Source organism: Trichechus manatus, unplaced genomic scaffold, assembly GCF_000243295.1.
Source record: "Trichechus manatus latirostris isolate Lorelei unplaced genomic scaffold, TriManLat1.0 scaffold00007, whole genome shotgun sequence".
NCBI lineage: Eukaryota > Metazoa > Chordata > Mammalia > Sirenia > Trichechidae > Trichechus > Trichechus manatus.
Window position 1 is genome coordinate 19,293,563 of NW_004443943.1, and position 16,329 is coordinate 19,309,891.

The 16,329-nt window shown below is 39.9% G+C and overlaps 1 protein-coding gene across 5 annotated transcripts in view; it reads right to left on the reverse strand.

Annotated features, from left to right (window-relative positions):
* Positions 1–252: 252 nt before the first annotated feature.
* The window catches only part of IDE (insulin degrading enzyme), a 138,218-nt gene continuing 122,141 nt past the window's right edge, over positions 253–16,329 (reverse strand). For 2 of the 5 annotated variants that reach the window (XM_023740039.1, XM_023740037.1), the window contains 6 exons: positions 15,673–15,840; positions 13,246–13,518; positions 12,098–12,159; positions 8,175–8,247; positions 7,427–7,494; positions 253–6,736 (listed from right to left, as the gene is read on the reverse strand). In XM_023740039.1, coding sequence (XP_023595807.1) covers positions 6,641–6,736; positions 7,427–7,494; positions 8,175–8,247; positions 12,098–12,159; positions 13,246–13,518; positions 15,673–15,840 — 740 coding nt within the window. In that variant the 3' untranslated portion in view covers positions 253–6,640. The remainder of the gene's footprint in view (positions 6,737–7,426; positions 7,495–8,174; positions 8,248–12,097; positions 12,160–13,245; positions 13,519–15,672; positions 15,841–16,329) is intronic. The other 3 variants (XM_004369933.2, XM_023740027.1, XM_023740034.1) reach the window with 2 other exon arrangements.

Sequence of the window (16,329 nt, forward strand, 5' to 3'; positions counted from 1 at the left end):
TGTTAGGTGTCGTTAAGCTGGTTCTCTGACTCATAGCAACCCTATGTACAACAGAACAAAACACTGCCCGGTCTTGCGCCATCCTCATAATCGTTGCTATGTTTGAGCCCATTGTTACAGCCACTGTGTCAATCCAATCTTGTTGAGGGTCTTCTTCTTTTTTACTGACCCTCTACTTTACCAAGCATGATGTCCTTCTCTGGAGACTAATCCCTCCTGATAACATGTCCTAAGTATGTGAGATGAAGTCTTGCCAACCTCACTTCCAAGGAGTACTTTGGCTGTACTTCTTCCAAGACAGACTTATTATCAATTCTGTTCCCCTCAGTTTTGACACCAGCTGTACATGCAGCACTTTTTCCTCTGACCCAAACCACCTGGAGTTAAGTCCGACCTCACAAGTAAAGGGCACAGTTCTCTAGACAACCAAGTCTGCCTAAGACCTCAGACGCCAGCCACAAGCTTGGTAGTCCCCATGACACCCTCACTTCTGACCTGTGGCTCCCACTATTTCCTCAGGTTTGATAATTTGCTAGAACGACTTACAGAACTCAGGGAAAAGCATTATACTCACGATTAGTGTTATTGCAGTAAAAAGGATACGAAAGAAGAGATGAATCGGGCGAGGTCTGGGAGAGCTCCCAATGCAGAGGCTTTCATGCTACCTCCCCTGTGCAGTGCTGTCTTTCACCAACTAGGAAGCCCACTGGAGTTTCCCTGTGTCCTGAGCCTTTATTGGGCCTCATTAAGTAAGCATGATTGATTGAACTCAACTTTCAGCTCCCTTCCCCTCTCCCGTGGTGGGGGCCTGGTCAACTCCTACACTAGAGGCAGCGCATCAGCATAAACCCTCAGGTGTGGTTCAGAGGCTTCATCAAAGGCACTTCAATCACTGGAGAAAATTCAAGGTTTTAGAGGTTATCTCCCAGGAACCAAGGTCAAAGACCAAATCCTTTGGGTAAAGTTAACTGTAAACCCAACAATCTCTCATTTGTTTTCTTTTCTATTACATATTTTAAAAATGAGTTTTACTTTTTAAAAGACTAATAATCCATGTACATATTATATCTCAAGAGTGCTTTTTTGGTGTTGTGAATGTCATTCATGGTCAAATAGGTTTTAAAATGGTCACTTAAGGACAAGGAAATTCCCAAAATTACATGGTATGTGGAGTGATAATATAGCAAACTTAAGTCTTAGTATGTAAGTTGCATTTTTGAACCACACAATGCTAGGATACTGGCCTAACTGCATTATCATTTCTCAGAAATAGCAACTCTCAATTATCATAATGCTAAGTTGGCATACAAACTGCACAGAAATTATGTATCTGAATTTAGATTCCATATAGAACCTAATTGTGGTGAGTCCATATCATGAGGCCCATTTGTTAATTGTATATGGTTTCATGTTCTTGGTATACATGGAAGGTATAAACAGAGAAAATAAAAGTGTTTGAGAACCAAAAGGCCAAACTGACCAAACTTTTAGCTAACTATAGCCAGTAAGAAATCACTTTATAATGCATGTATACTATTAGACTAGGCTACGCTAGCTCACCACCACCCATCTGTCAGTTTGTCAGATATTGGTGGCTTTTGTGTTGCTATGATGCTGGAAGCTATGCCATCAATATTTCAAATGCAGTAAAACCTTCGAAAGCCAGAAGCTGTGTGAGGCGGAAACCTGTCAGAGGAGGAAAACTCTAATATTTTCCACCAACAGAGAAGATCGAAAAGCGGTAAGACTGCACCTTGTCAAAGGCAGAGAACTTTTGAGACCCAGAAAAACAAGGCAGTCTCATTGAGTTCCAGCTCTCACAGATTTCACTGTATATCACCCATTGATGTACAGGTTTCAGCAGAGCATCCAGACTAAGACAGACTAGGAAGGAAGGCCTGGCAATCTACTTCCAAAAATCAGCCAATGAAAACCTTATAAGTTGCAACAGAATATCTTTCAATTTGCTTGCTTTGGACACGTAATCAGGAGGGATCAATTGTTGGAGAAGGACATCATGTTTGAAGTAGAGGACCATCGGCGGGGGCAAGGAAGACCCTTGGTGAGTTGGATTGGCACGATAGCTGCAATGATGGACTTGAACATGCAGGCAACCATGAGGATGATGCAGGACCAGGTCACGTTTCTTTCAGTTGAACATAAGGTTGTCACGAGTCAGAACTGACTCAATGGCAGCTATCTATCTATGCTAGCTCAAACCTTAGGTTCAGAGAGCCAAAATGAAGGCTCCTATTTATGGAAATTTAGCCTATTTGGCCATGAAATAGGGCTAAGGAGAGTCTAAAATTCTTGAATGAGTTCCACGTTTTGGGAAAGTGGAGACTTTACTGTGTCTGGGAAACTCTGAGACAGCCTTTAGATACTGGTTCAAAGGTGCTAGCCTATAATAAATAAAGGACTTTAAAGAACAAATTAGCCAGTAAGAAAAATGCTAGTCTAGTGCTCAGTCTGGTCACTCTTTTTAGGATTTGGCCAAAGCAGAAAAACTGACAGCCTCAACACTTCACAAAGTATGTGGCGAGGAAGGAAAATGTCCATCCTGATGCAACTGCAATCATTACACTTACAGCTGCAGTGTAATACTTCCATCTTCCTCCAAAATAGTGATGGGAAGAGTATCAACAACAGGGAAGCCAGGCAGTTGGGAAGTGAAAAAGAATTTGATGTGGTAGATTAGGGGAATCAGAAGACTACATTCAACTGTTCCTCCTTCTGGCTGAGATTTTAAAGGAGACTCAGGTCAGTAAGAACATTCAGCATACTGGACTGTGACTTTATAAAAATTTGGTACAAATGATGAAAAAAACCTTGTGAAATCCACAGGGACCAAACAAACAGGCTTGCTTAACCTACCTAACAATAGTAGTATTGTCCCCATCACTTCATTAAGTAAAATTAATGACACTTGTATTCCAAAGTGAACTTTAATAAAATGGTTCAGTTATTAACTTTATATTTCTAACTCATAATACCTTACAGTTCTTAAGATGCCTCCAAAACATTTTCCAAAATATGATCCCTTGCTACAAGAAAGAATGAGTGCACCTACTCTATAGCAAAAAAAGAAACTTTTTTTTTTTAAATAACGTGTGCCAGGAGTTGGAGGTTAGAAGCTAGAAGCTTTTACTTGGTATTATCAGTCTAATTTTAACTATGGTATACAGTCTGAATGGAATGGTTTCTCAGGGTGGTTTTTGAAAACTCTTTTTTTTCCCCTCTACCTTTTTATTGAGGTAAAATTTACATACAATAAAATGAATCAATTTTAAACGGACAATTTGATATTTACTAATTGTATACATTACAATGTTTCCTCTTGACCTTTGAGCCAATCTCCTGACCCCAACCTCCACTGATTTTCCTTCTTCCCTAGTTTTGCCTCTCACTGTGGCTTTCATTTGCATTTCCCTGACGACTAACGACTTTTTCATATGCATATTGACCATCTCTTCAACTCTTTACCAGATTTTTATTGGGTTGTTTGTCCTCTCATTACAGTTTTAGGAGTTTTCCACATATTTTTATATATAAGTCCTTTGTCTGATTTATATATTTGGAATATTTCCTCCCAGAGAGTGGCTTGCCTTACTGATAATCTTCTAAAGACAAGACAATTTTAAAATGGAAAAGCTTCAAATTTATCCATTTTGACAGTTAGTGACTCTTGCATTCTAAGTTTTTAAACTATCAAACTTTGAAAAGATTTTTTTATGTTTCTTCATAGAAGTTTCACAGTTTTAGCTTTTACATGAAATCTATAGTCCTTTTTGAGTTAATTTCACATGTGATGTGAAATAAGGGTTAAGGCTCAGTTTTTTTTTCCATAAGGATAATCTTGTTCTTGAACCATTTGTTGAAAAGACTATACTTTCTCCCAGTGAATTACCTTGATATTTTTGTCAAAAATTAATTGAAGTCAATGTGTGCATCTATTTCTGGACTTTCTGTTCTCTTTCATTGATCCATATGTCTATCACGAGGCCAATATCACAATGTCTTGATAATCAGTTTTATATAAGCCTTGCAATCAGGAAGGATAGTTTTATTCTTCATGTTCAGGATTATTTTAGATATTCAAGACTGTTTGCATGTACATGTAAATTTTAAAATCAGCTTGTCAGTGTTTGCCAAAAAAGTCTACTGGGATTCTGACAGGCATTGGGATCAGTGATGATACTTACAGCAAGCAGTTCAGCCTCAAATACTGAGATTCCTGTTTCACAAAAATGATCTATTCTTGAGAGCCATTTACTTGACTAAATCACTTACTCAGATATGCTTTTTTAAAAAAATTATCAGAATTCACTACTTTCTACATTAGGAACAATCAGAATAAGAAACACTGTCAAGTGGGGACATTGAGAGGTAGGCTGAGGATTGGCCACTGTACTATTTCATTAAAACTGTAAAAATAACACAACTGTAAACTCCAGAGGTTAAATTCAGGTGATTTATTGTAAACAGGATAACCCTAGCACTCCACCATACTGGCTGTGTCACATGCTCTCTCTTCCACATCAACTAGTCAAAAAGATGACTTTTTTAAAAAGTCACAGGTAACGAATAACTTAGTTTAACTGTTTCACAAATCTCATTTACTAAGCATTGAGTAAACAGCAGTACCCGGGGTAGTCTGTTATTGCTCATGGACTGCAGCTTGGACCCTTTTAAATGAATCCATTAGTATGCCTGAGTGATCCAAAGGTAGCTCTAGATCCAATTTGGACACTGGAAAATGCTGGAGCAGACTGAACAACAATCACAGGTTCCTGGAAGACTACATGAGATGCCTTTCAGCTCTCAAGTGCCTTTCTCATAAAAATGACACTGTTAAATTTCGCCCATTAAAAAACAAGCTCAAAGTTACTCAATAGCACGTACTTTTCCACAGAAAAGGTAGGTGGGTTTTTGTTTATTCTTACAGTGGTAGATTTAAACACTCTGGACTAATTTTAGATTTCTCTTGTATATATTTGCAGTTTGATGAAAAGCTGCATAGTCTACAAACACATAAAACCAGAAGGAAGTGATGACTCATACCTTCTGATGAGTAAAGACAGGCTTCACAAGAGGAGGCTCTGAAAGCAGGGGTAAAAAGACGGTTACAGCACCACATTGATCTGACAGTAGAAACGGAGCCCCGCTTTCAAAAGCAGCCTCCGGAGTTGTGATTATATCATTCTTGCCCCAAATTTAGATTATCTGGAAAAGACAAGTGTAAAAACTTAAGATGTGAAAAAATATGACTCTACAGAAAGAAGTTCTGGCAAATCAATTCAGATGGAGGTAAAATGTCATTTGAAAATGCAATTCTTTACTTTGCCTGAGTTAGTGGACACTGGGGCCACTTACAAGTGCCTGTATGTGGAAGTATACTCACAATTTCTCTTAAAGCAAGTTTTAATAACAGTAAATATTTTAAAATAGTTGTTAAATCTACAGTGACAATTTTACCTGAAATAGAATCTCATGAAAAAAACATTTTTTAGAAGTCCACTCCAGTCATCATGTGTGTTTGTATGTTTATATTTTCAAAAAATAAGATAACACTTAAGGCAAGATTAGACTAGTAGCAACAAGGGATTTTAGAGTCTTTTGGAAACCACGCTATTTTAAGACTCCAAGGTTTTCTTTTTTTATACTTCCCAAAAGGTGGCTTTGTAGTTGTTGCCTTTTAAATTCACAATGGGGCAAAATATTTTAGTTCATACACCGACTGCAATTTCATGGAAGTAAAAAGTTAAGGGTGTTGACCACAGCTGATGTTGGAAAAGCATGTCACACACTCAGCAGGATCTGAAGGTGACCCTATTTGTACTTGTTCAATAAATACAACAGCATGTTGATGAGAAAAAGTAAAACTGATGGAACACTGCAAACCAACTATGAATACGAGAATGTCAACATAATTCAATCAGAAAGAAACAACCCACAATAATCCTGAGAAATTCAGTTTGGGACAAAATTGATGTGAGTATTTCTAGCACTCTAAATAAGTAGGATGTTCTAGGTTTTTCCAGCATTTTACTAGTTTATATATAAAACATGTTTAAATTTTATAAAAAGATTAAAACCATGCCTTCTATAATCAGCGATTTCACTAATAAAAGGTTACGTTACTGTGTTCATTATCTGCCAAATGTAATGTTCTCCACTGATTTACATGAAATTTTCAAATAGAAAGCAAATTTGAGGATCGATTTTTTAAAAGGTATCACCTTTCTAATGTTTTGAAGCCTTCTCAGTCAATCTCAGAGGCTTAAAAAAAAAAAATCTAACTTTTCTTCTGACAAGTGACTATTTTACAGAATAGGAAGGAAGATTCTATAAGAATATCATTTATCATTTTAAGCATGTTTATATAAGGGAAATTTCTCTTAGTAATGAAAAGAAAGATTTTTAAATATTTAAGAGGCATGTATTTTAAAAATATTCTACAATATTTGTAATTTAATTACTTTGGATTTTTAATATTTCTGCATAATGACATTCGATAACTTCTTTTTTTCTGTTTGTCTCTCAATGAGCCAGAAACTACTAAAGTGGCCAAGGTTGGTTTCCTAGGCCCTGGAAGACTCAGGAATGCATCCACTTGCAATTTTTCACCCGCAGGGAATCTTCAGAGTTTTGCAGCCATGAAGTTGATATGTGGTTTCACAAGGGGAAACAGTGGTAAACCACGCTTGAACTCGGTCATGTTCTGAATCACTTCAGGCTGTAAAGAAAAAAAAGTTCCCTCTTACTATATTTAACCTAAAAAGCAGAGCAGGACATCAACATATTTTTTTCTTTCTGCATACACACTAGTTTCTACGTTCTATATTCTAATCTGCTGACCTTTCTTCCTAGATCACTAGGGCCAGAGGGTCAAGGGCTGGCCTATGCAAACCTATGATGAATGTCCACAATGGGACTCTGGGCCAGAAGGAAGCATGCCAAGAACCTAGCACCAAGGTTTCAGCAGAGTGGGGAGGTATGCCTACCCAGAAAGGGCCTGGTTACACTGATAGTTTGCTCCTCCTGTAGGTAAATGACAACCTTTCTAGATGATTAAAACACTGAGGCGCTGTGGAAGGGGCTAAGAAATTTCACTGTAATACTCCAGACTGGGGACAGATATGGCTGGAGATGGCTCACTGCACTGTAACACAAATGTTTAACTAAGAAGCCAAGGCAGACAAGGGCAGAGGCTGAGTCTCTCTGCAGCTGAAAAGGGAAAGGTAGGAGGCACTGGGAGCTGTCAAGATGAATACACACCTGGGTGACCAGGCCTTCAAGGGGGACCAAAGTACAGGCTTGAACACTTGATGGCCTGAAACCTCTAGGTCATTAAGTGTCCCGAAGAACAAGCTCCTTCTAAGTAGGAAGTCCTCTAACCATGCAACCTAACATTTACATTTCTTACCTGTGGCAAGGCTGGTGCTTGTGGCAAATTTACATCATTTTGACATGGGAACTCTCCAACAGCAGGGCCTATAAGAACATGAAAGGTTTAGTGCTTTGCACTTGCTGATACTAGCACACCAGAGCGATTTTCAAAAACATCTGAACCAGGCCCAGTTCATGTGCCTCTCAGATCCTCTCACACTGCAAGCTCCCTAAGGACTTGGTTGCTTTCCTGCCTCCCATCCAGAGTGTCCCCAGTGATGGCTCATAACATTACCGTGGCTATGAAGCCCTGGCTGCAGCAGCTTCAGTGCCCAGGTATGACCTGACTGGACCCTATGGCTCTGGCCACCTGAAGGGACCCAGTAACACAACCCAGAAGGCCAGAGAGGTAACGGCTGTGGGCAAATGTTGGCCAGTAACAGGAGATAGGAAGGACCAGGCTGATAAATTGCATACCTTTCCTGTCCACATGCAGTGATTCCATACAGTCTCTTTGGAGACGTCTCACCAGCACCCAGCTGTGTTTTCTTGTGAAGCTGTGGCCAGCTCGGATTGTGCTGCCTGCTGCTGGCTCACTCCTTCACTCCCTAATGTCCCTTTTCCCTTTACTTCTGCTTCGATAGAGCAGACTCCTTCTCCAGTTCCCCTTCTCCACCCCTTTACTTTCCAGTACTCTTCAAGGCATGTGGCGATGGCAAGGGTCCATCATATGGCTCAACATGTGACTAAAAAAACATTTTAAAAAGTCAATATTCAATACTTACAAGAATCCATTTCCCTGGCAAGAACGTGGACGGATACCTTGTGTCTCCTCGGGGCATCTACTGCTAACATTTCCTGGGCAGAAAGAAGAGCAAGGTCACCCTTTTGTCCCCACTAAGAAACTTAACATGAGGTGCCTTCTTATGACTATGAAGAATCAACTATCACACAGCCAGATACAGAAAAGATGCTTACGTTATTTCATTTAAACACTACAAAGATTTGGTAAGGTAGGCAAGAATTATTCTCAACCCCGTTTTACAGAGGAGAAAACAGAGCCCAAGGAGATTAAGTGACTTGTTCAACTTCTGTGGCTACCAAGTACCTGAGCTGGGCCTAAAACCCAGTCTAGCACTCACTGGGATGCGATGTACAGGGCTGCACCTGGTGGTCTTCAGTGTCTACAGAGACAATGGCCTGAGCTTAGTCAGGCAACCACAACACTTGCTCCTCTAAGAACCTTTGCAGACTCTGTACAGGGCCCTGCTTGAAAGCTGTGTTTCCTCATCTACCAAAAGAGAAAGGAAACCAACATTTATTGAGTCCTGCCTTGCATCAGTGGAGCCCTGGTGGCACAGTGGTTAAGAGCTCAGCTGCTAACAAAAAGGTTGGCAGTTCGAATCCACCAGCCGCTCCTTGGAAACTCTATGGGGCAGTTCTACTCTGTCCTATAGGGTCACTAGGAGTCGGAATCGACTCGACAGCAACTTGCATCAGGTATACACCTTTGTTAGCTTGCTTAACTTTTTGTAAGCTAAGTACCATGACGATTCCTATTTTAGAGACACAGACTCTAAGGCAGAGAGAGGTATAGTGAGTGACTTTGTTCAGTCACAGAGCTTGTTAAGTGACAGTGTCAGAAGTGAGGTCTGCTCGCTCTCTCCCCCACACCATGCTGTTCTGAGGGATTCCCCTTGGAAAGGAGGAGTGGTAGTGTAGCAAGTAGGTGGGTCCTGTGGGAAATGTCTCCTGACTTTTTCCTAATGTAGGACCATTATCTGTTTTTTCCAAAAGACAGCTCCATCACAATTTTGGATGCCTTAACCAGAAATAAATATATTTTGTATCTTCAGATCATCAGTTAAGCCATATCAACTCAACAGTTATTTATGGAGCAGTTATTATAAACCTGGTCCTGTGTGGGTACAGACGACGACCTATGATGCTGCACAGTAGACCTAAGCACTGCACCCCGCAAGCCTTCACTGCCCCTTGTCAACCTGAGTCATTACAACAGTGGAACACCCTCCAGTTTCAGGCCATTCTCAATTTCCTGACCAACTCTGGACAATCTCCATTTTTCTAAAAAACACTGCATCTTCTTGTAGACTATGTTCTAAGAAACATTAGGGTCCTGGGAGACACTTAAAGGCATTCTGTGCAAAAAAGGTCCACGGTGAAATCAGTACTGGAAATATTTTGTCAATCAGTATTGCTTAGAACTTTTAAAATTCTAACATGCTCTGTGATTCTCCAGGAATGGGAATGGAGTATAGCCTACTCCTGAAACCCTTTTTTCTAGGTGCTCCTGTTAACATCGTGCAGAATGCTAGCATATGATGGAACAGCTAGGGAAATGGTGTTCTACATGTGGCTTGAGATTGGTAATATTCTCATTTTTCAAGACAAGAAAGAGTCAGTCTTGTAACTGCTAGCTTCACAAATTCAATAATCATGTACAACTTGTATTTCCAGTAAACAACAGAACTGTGGGAGAAAAAAAAAACTTCAGTTCTTCTGAAAACATTACAGTAAATTGCATTAGGACATTATTCTTTTTGAACACCCATAACTGATAATGCCTTAAAATGACTATCTTAGAACCCAAAAAGAGCATGGTACTTTTTGTACATAGTAACCCCCTTTTGTAGACAATTGAGAACAGATACCTCACAAAATGAAACAGTCTTAAATTATAAATAGACACAATTAAAAATTATTTGATAACACCAAGAAGGAAAACATTCTGATTTAAAGCATTAAAACCCTGGGGCTGGGTATCAATAATGAAGAGAAAACAACAATAGAGAATATTTATTAAAGACTATTTAGTGCCAAGCACTTTACATACTTCATTTCAATTAATACTCCAATTAATCTCCATTTTGTAGATAAGGAAACTGAGGCTCAGAAGCTTAAGTATCTTGGTCAGGGCACAGAGGTAGCTACTGGGTGGTGGGGTTGAGACCTGGGTCTGTTTTCAGAGGCTTATCCATGCTCTAGCTGCTGCCACACAGGTAAAGGAGCCTTAGGAGAAGCTGACGTCCCTGAGTGAGATCGGCAGCTCTAAGCAAGAGTAAGTTAGGCAACTGAATAGCCTGGTAGCACATGTGGGTCCTGGAGCACTGCTCCTGTGCCTAACTCTCTGCCCGTTACTGGCCTATTTTAGCTCTCTCCATGTATACAAAGACTACTTGGGGGTTAGACTTCAGATCAGAATTTTGTTATATGTGTGTGTATTTAAGTTTATAACTACAAAAAGAACAAGAGTGGTTTGGATGAGTCAGCCTCTTGTCTTCCTCTATACAATGCAAAGGGAGGCATGGTGTAAAGAAAATAACTGCCCAGTCACCCATTTCCACAGCCAAAATGGCTCAAATCTCCCTGCTGAAAAGGTGCATTAAAATGATGCCTTTTGTTGTCAAATTCTGAAACTATACCATTATTTTCTGCTTTTTCTTATTGTTAAGGTGTTACTGCCTATATTAACGCTTGTTTACGTACACAGAGAACAGCAATCTTGTAGCTCTGCAGAAGATCTGGGGAAAGAGGGGGTGTAAATAACTCACGGACGGTTCAAGATCACCATCTTCCCCTAGGAAACTATCAGCACCTTCAGGATAGGGATTATTTCTTTTTTCTCATATGCCCACAGAGCACCAGCAGTGGTAAATTAAATGGGTATTGGAAACCCTTACATAGGAGAAAAATGTGATTTGGCTTCACTGTACAACTAATTTCACAAAAATCATTCCAATGAGAACTGCAAGCACTGACTCTTGCACTGGAACTACAATATATACCTGGAAAATGACAGTGTAAAGTAGATCTCTCTCCAAAGGACGGGACTGAGTTTCTGATCAAAGACTTGGCTTATAATATAGACATGAGCCAGGAAAAGTGACTAGAACATTCAGGTACAATTCTAAGGCACCATGGCAATTAGAGTACAGTTTTGCCCCTTGTCCTACAAAATAGGCACAGAAGTATTTTACACAAACTAGAGGCCCCAGTCTATCATAAAGAATATACATGACACTTGAAATAAGTACAATTCTACTGCAGAATAAATTTTTATTTCTACACTTGGCATACTTATTACACATTATATATCTAACAAATATTTTGCTATCCTTCTTAGAATTTTGTTACAGGCAGGGAAAATTCAATGGTTCAGGCTTCTCTCTTCTCTTGGTAAATTTTCTCAGTGAGCACAGGCATCAAAACTGCTAAAAACTCTGAGCACAGTTCAAAGGTAAGTAATCACTTATTTAAAAAAGCAGCCACAGTGGCACCTAAATAGGTGAAGACAATTTATAGCTGTCAGAGCTTGGAAAAGAATCTGAATATCGAGTTCCTTTTTTCTCCTTTGCTCTTCCTCCCCACTAAACAAGTTCAGCAATGGTCTCTGTAGGGTGCAGGGGGGAGTGGGAGTGAAGAAACAAAAAGACTAAAGAGGTAGATCTGGAAGCCAGGAAGGGCCATCATACTCCTTGGTCCAGAGGGAGAAGAAAAGAGTCCTGGTTGAAATATGAATTGTCTACATTTTTTCTAACAGTAATATGCATTTGTATGAAAAATACTAAATCCATAAAAACACCTTTAAAAATCCAGCCTGAATGGGTTCAAAGCAGCAAGCAAACCACAACACAGACACACAATATATCCTTATCAGTCAAAATCTAAATAAATGAATTCAACTTACCTGGTAGAATTTGATGATATCTTCCTTGGTAAGTGTCTTTAAATATGCAACTTCTATATTATCTGAAAAAGTAATCACACAATGATTTACCAGTATTTCCATTTTAAGTAGCTCAGAACACTACATTAAATGAGAATATACTTCACTCCAAGACTTTTAAGTGTCCATATTTTTAAGTGTCCATCTGCTCCTGCAAGTAGTGAGGGAATAAATTCCAAGTAAAAGTAAGAGGCTGTAGTGTAGTGGGTAAGAGCCCTGGCTCTGGGGCCAGCCAGCCTGGGTTGGGTTCATATCCTGGCTCTCTGCTTATGAGCTGTTGTATCATGGGTTAGTGATTTCACCTTTTCTAAGCCTCACTGTTCTTATCTGGAAGTTGGGGATAACACATATCTAACGGGGCTGTACAGAGAACTAAAGAAAATGACATGTGATAGTAACACGATGCTAGGCACACAACCAATGCTCAATAAATGGGAGGTACTATTATCATTAATAGCAAATCCAATTGCTAGAAAAATTACAGGTGAGGAAACTGAGGCCCAAAAAAGATGACTTGGTCAGGATCTTTAGCTTCTTGGTGTCAGAATGAGAAGACAACCCATAACTTCTAGGGTAGCTCAGTGCACTCCATTGTCAATCTCTGCTCTACAAGAAAGGAGAAAAGAAGCTAAAGCAGGAGACTTCGGGAAACACAGCCCTCCCAAATCTAAAACCCAGTGACAAATCTTTGGAGATCCCTAAGGGCCACTGTTTGAACTCCTGTACCTCCATGGCAGCACTTGCCTCAGGAAGTTCAATCTGCAAATTTTACGATTTTTCAGTGTTACGGAAAATAGGTAACTACATATCTGAGCTTGACTCCTCGGGCACATTGATTAAACGTAAAAAAGTGAAATTAGATTATTAGTACATTATTGTGACATACAGATGGATACAGCTCTAGTTTAGGAGAAGAAAAAAAGATAAAGTTTCTAAAAGGAAATTGTTGTTATGCTAAATACAGGTTCTTAGAAATGCTATCCCATCTTAAACTAGTATTAAAACATCACCAATACCCACAAAATGAATAGCATTTTGTAAAATGGTCTCAATGACCTCAAATGTCACACTTATATACCATAAACGTTGGGGTCCTAATTTTACCTTACCTCTGTCAAAATTGTATTGCTGGGAGATGATTTCTCCCCAATATTTAGCACATTCTGCAGCTAGTTTCTTTGGTTTGTCTAGTCGACGAATTGCTAATGCCTGAATATGTTTTTGGAAGGCCTCTTCCGTCATGTCCTCTATGGACTTTTCCATTGTAACTAAGAAAGCTTCCACTCTGCTTTCTAGGTAGTGAGGTGGCTTTTCTGACTGGATGATAAATCGCAAGCCCTGTATGCCATTGGCTCGACGTGGTCCGCTGAAGACGATATAGCCTGAAACAAACACCAACCAGTCAGTGTCTTGGCATTTGAGACTCACGTCACATTCAATCTTTCAAAAATTATCCTGTCAGAGCAAATAAAATCTACTTTAGGGCTTTATATTATTCACCTCTGAAGAACTATTAGCAATTAATATATTCTCAGTTCCTAAGGACAGAGCAGAAGAACTCTCCGAACAGTAGAAAGTTGGAGATAACTTTCTTCTTAAAAAAAAAAAAAAAATCCCCTTTCTTTATTCAAACTCACATCTCGTAACTCCTCACTCTCTGCTAGTTAGTCCCCTTCAACTTCTGCTAAAGTTATTTCCATCTCTATGAAATGCTGGACCCATTTTCATCCCCTAACCACAGTCCTAGCTCTGTTTCTTTTCTTCTCACATCTTAGTTCCTTATGTGAACTTGGTTCTACTTCCACATTTCTTGTCAGATAATCCATTCCTGGACCAACTCTATTTAGACTACGTCTCTCTCCAGAGATCAGGCTAACCAAAGTCACACTGCCACTGTCATCTTCTGAGCCCATGTACCATGTCCCTTCAGCCCCTTTTCTAACTGAGCTCTTGCCTTGCCTCTTGCAGCTGCTGTTCCCTGAACCACCATCTCTGGCAGCTGTGGTGTCTCTGGGGTCCAATTCTCTTTTCCCTCTACACAAGCACTGTCAGCAGTTCATCTACTCTTACAGATCTACCAATACATGGGAAGATGCCCCAAATCTAGTCTTTAACCATGGACTGGATGAGTCACAATTAAGTGTAACACAGCAAAGATGGAGTTATCTTTCTTTCCAAATTCCTTCTTGCTTATTTCTAAGCCTAACTTCATCTGTGCATGTATCAAAAGATGCCCTAGACAATTGTACCACTTAATCCCAGATTCCTCATCCCCAGCCCTGTCCTCTTCTAATTAAATCACATTAGAGCAGCACTCTGGCCACCAGTAACTGCCCCCCATCAAGTTTATAGAGTTGCTTCTAACACTGATGCCTACATCAGGCCCAGAGACTCCCTGTATGCCTCAGAATACATTACTTTCCTGTTTCTCCCTACTGTTATTCCTTTTGCCTGGAATACATATCCCCACCTTCTTCTGTGGTAATTTCTACTCATCCTTCAAAACTCAGATAGCACCTAAAGCCTTCTCTCACTCTCCAGGCTAAGTAAGTCATTTATCTACGGCATAGCCTTTATACTTTGAGCATTTGGAGTCCCTGAGTGGTGCAAATGGTTAACCGAAATGTTGGAGGTTCGAGTCCACCCAGAAATGCCTGGAGATCTACTTCCGAAAAATCAGCCATGAAAGCCCTGTGGAGTATGGTTCTACATTGACTCAATGGCAAGTGGCATTTGTAGCATTTATCACCAAACCCATTGCCGTTGAGTCGATTCCAACTCATAGTGACCCCACAGGACAAAGTAGAACGGCCCACAGGGTGACCAAGGAGCATCTGGTGGATCTGAACTGCCGACCTTTCACAGTGTACTATAATTATTCCTTTACAGGTCTGCCTTGCTGTAAGCTCCTTGAGGGGAAGGACCATCCATAACTTATCCATTTTCCATGTCCAGCACCTAGTATGGTAGTTATTTAAAAAATGACAGGCACTTGGAGAGATTCAATTGTTTTTCATTGGTTTTTCACAGCCATTACTAGACCTTCAAAATTCTTTCCTCATTAATCAAACCTGCCAGGATCTCCAAGACTTTTAACAGTGTCTAAAACTCTGCCTGAAACATTCCCTCAATAAACACTGGGTACCTTCTATATGGCCCCAGTTTGGGATACAAAGATGAATAAGATAAAATCTGCCCCCAGGAACTAAAAGTTTGGTGTATCTAAGCCTCTCTGGCTGGCTGGCATTTAGTCTGTTTCCCACCTGGCCAGATATAAGTCTGCATCCTCTCCCCTAAACGTCCCCTTTATTGACATGCATGTGATATAAATAGTGCCATCTCATTAAGAATTGTTTGAATGTCCATAAGAAACTGACTGCTTATCTTTTAGAAGTGGGTACCATTAATAAGGTTTTCATAAGTCTCTGAGTAGAGCGTGCCTGAGCACAGTGCTAGGTGATTCAGAAAATGTTTTCTGAGGACAATGGTGTTTATCAGGCTCTATGGTATCCTGCTAGTCCCCGCTTCCCTCTCACCCAGCTGCTCCTTGGTACGCAGGGTGTTGAAGCAAGGCTCAGAGATGATCTGACAGAAGAGCTCCAGAAACATGTTCTCCGAGGTGCTCTGCATGTCTGTTTGGTAGTATATCTCAATGCCACAGTTATTGTGAATTTCATTCCTCTGCTGATAAACAAACCATCCTCCTAGGAAGTTTCAAAAGAAAGCAAAAAGTTAAAAGGAATCCTAATATGGTGATTTGCACTCCGTACAGCAGACCCTCAGTAAACAGCCATGGAATTTCAAGGGGAAAGAACTTTAAAAGATCCATTTTATGACTGAGCATTAATGCTAAATGTGATCCACAGTTAATAAAATGTACAATTCAGTATATGTACTAGATTAGAACTGGCTAATACATATAAGAACTTCAACAGAAATACCACCTGTGTTTTATTAACTACACACACAGGCAAATTTACCAGTTGTGCCTTTTAGCATTCTGTTTTCAATATCATTTATCCACACCCACATTAAAAGTCATTTCACGAATAGAGCAATATGTGTAAAATGCTTACTTAACTCAGCCAAACATCTTGTTTAAAGATGAGGAAACCGAGATCCTGAGAAGTGGGGATGACCTGGCCAAGGACACAAGTCGGACAGTGGAGAGCTAAGACTAAAACTCAGATCTG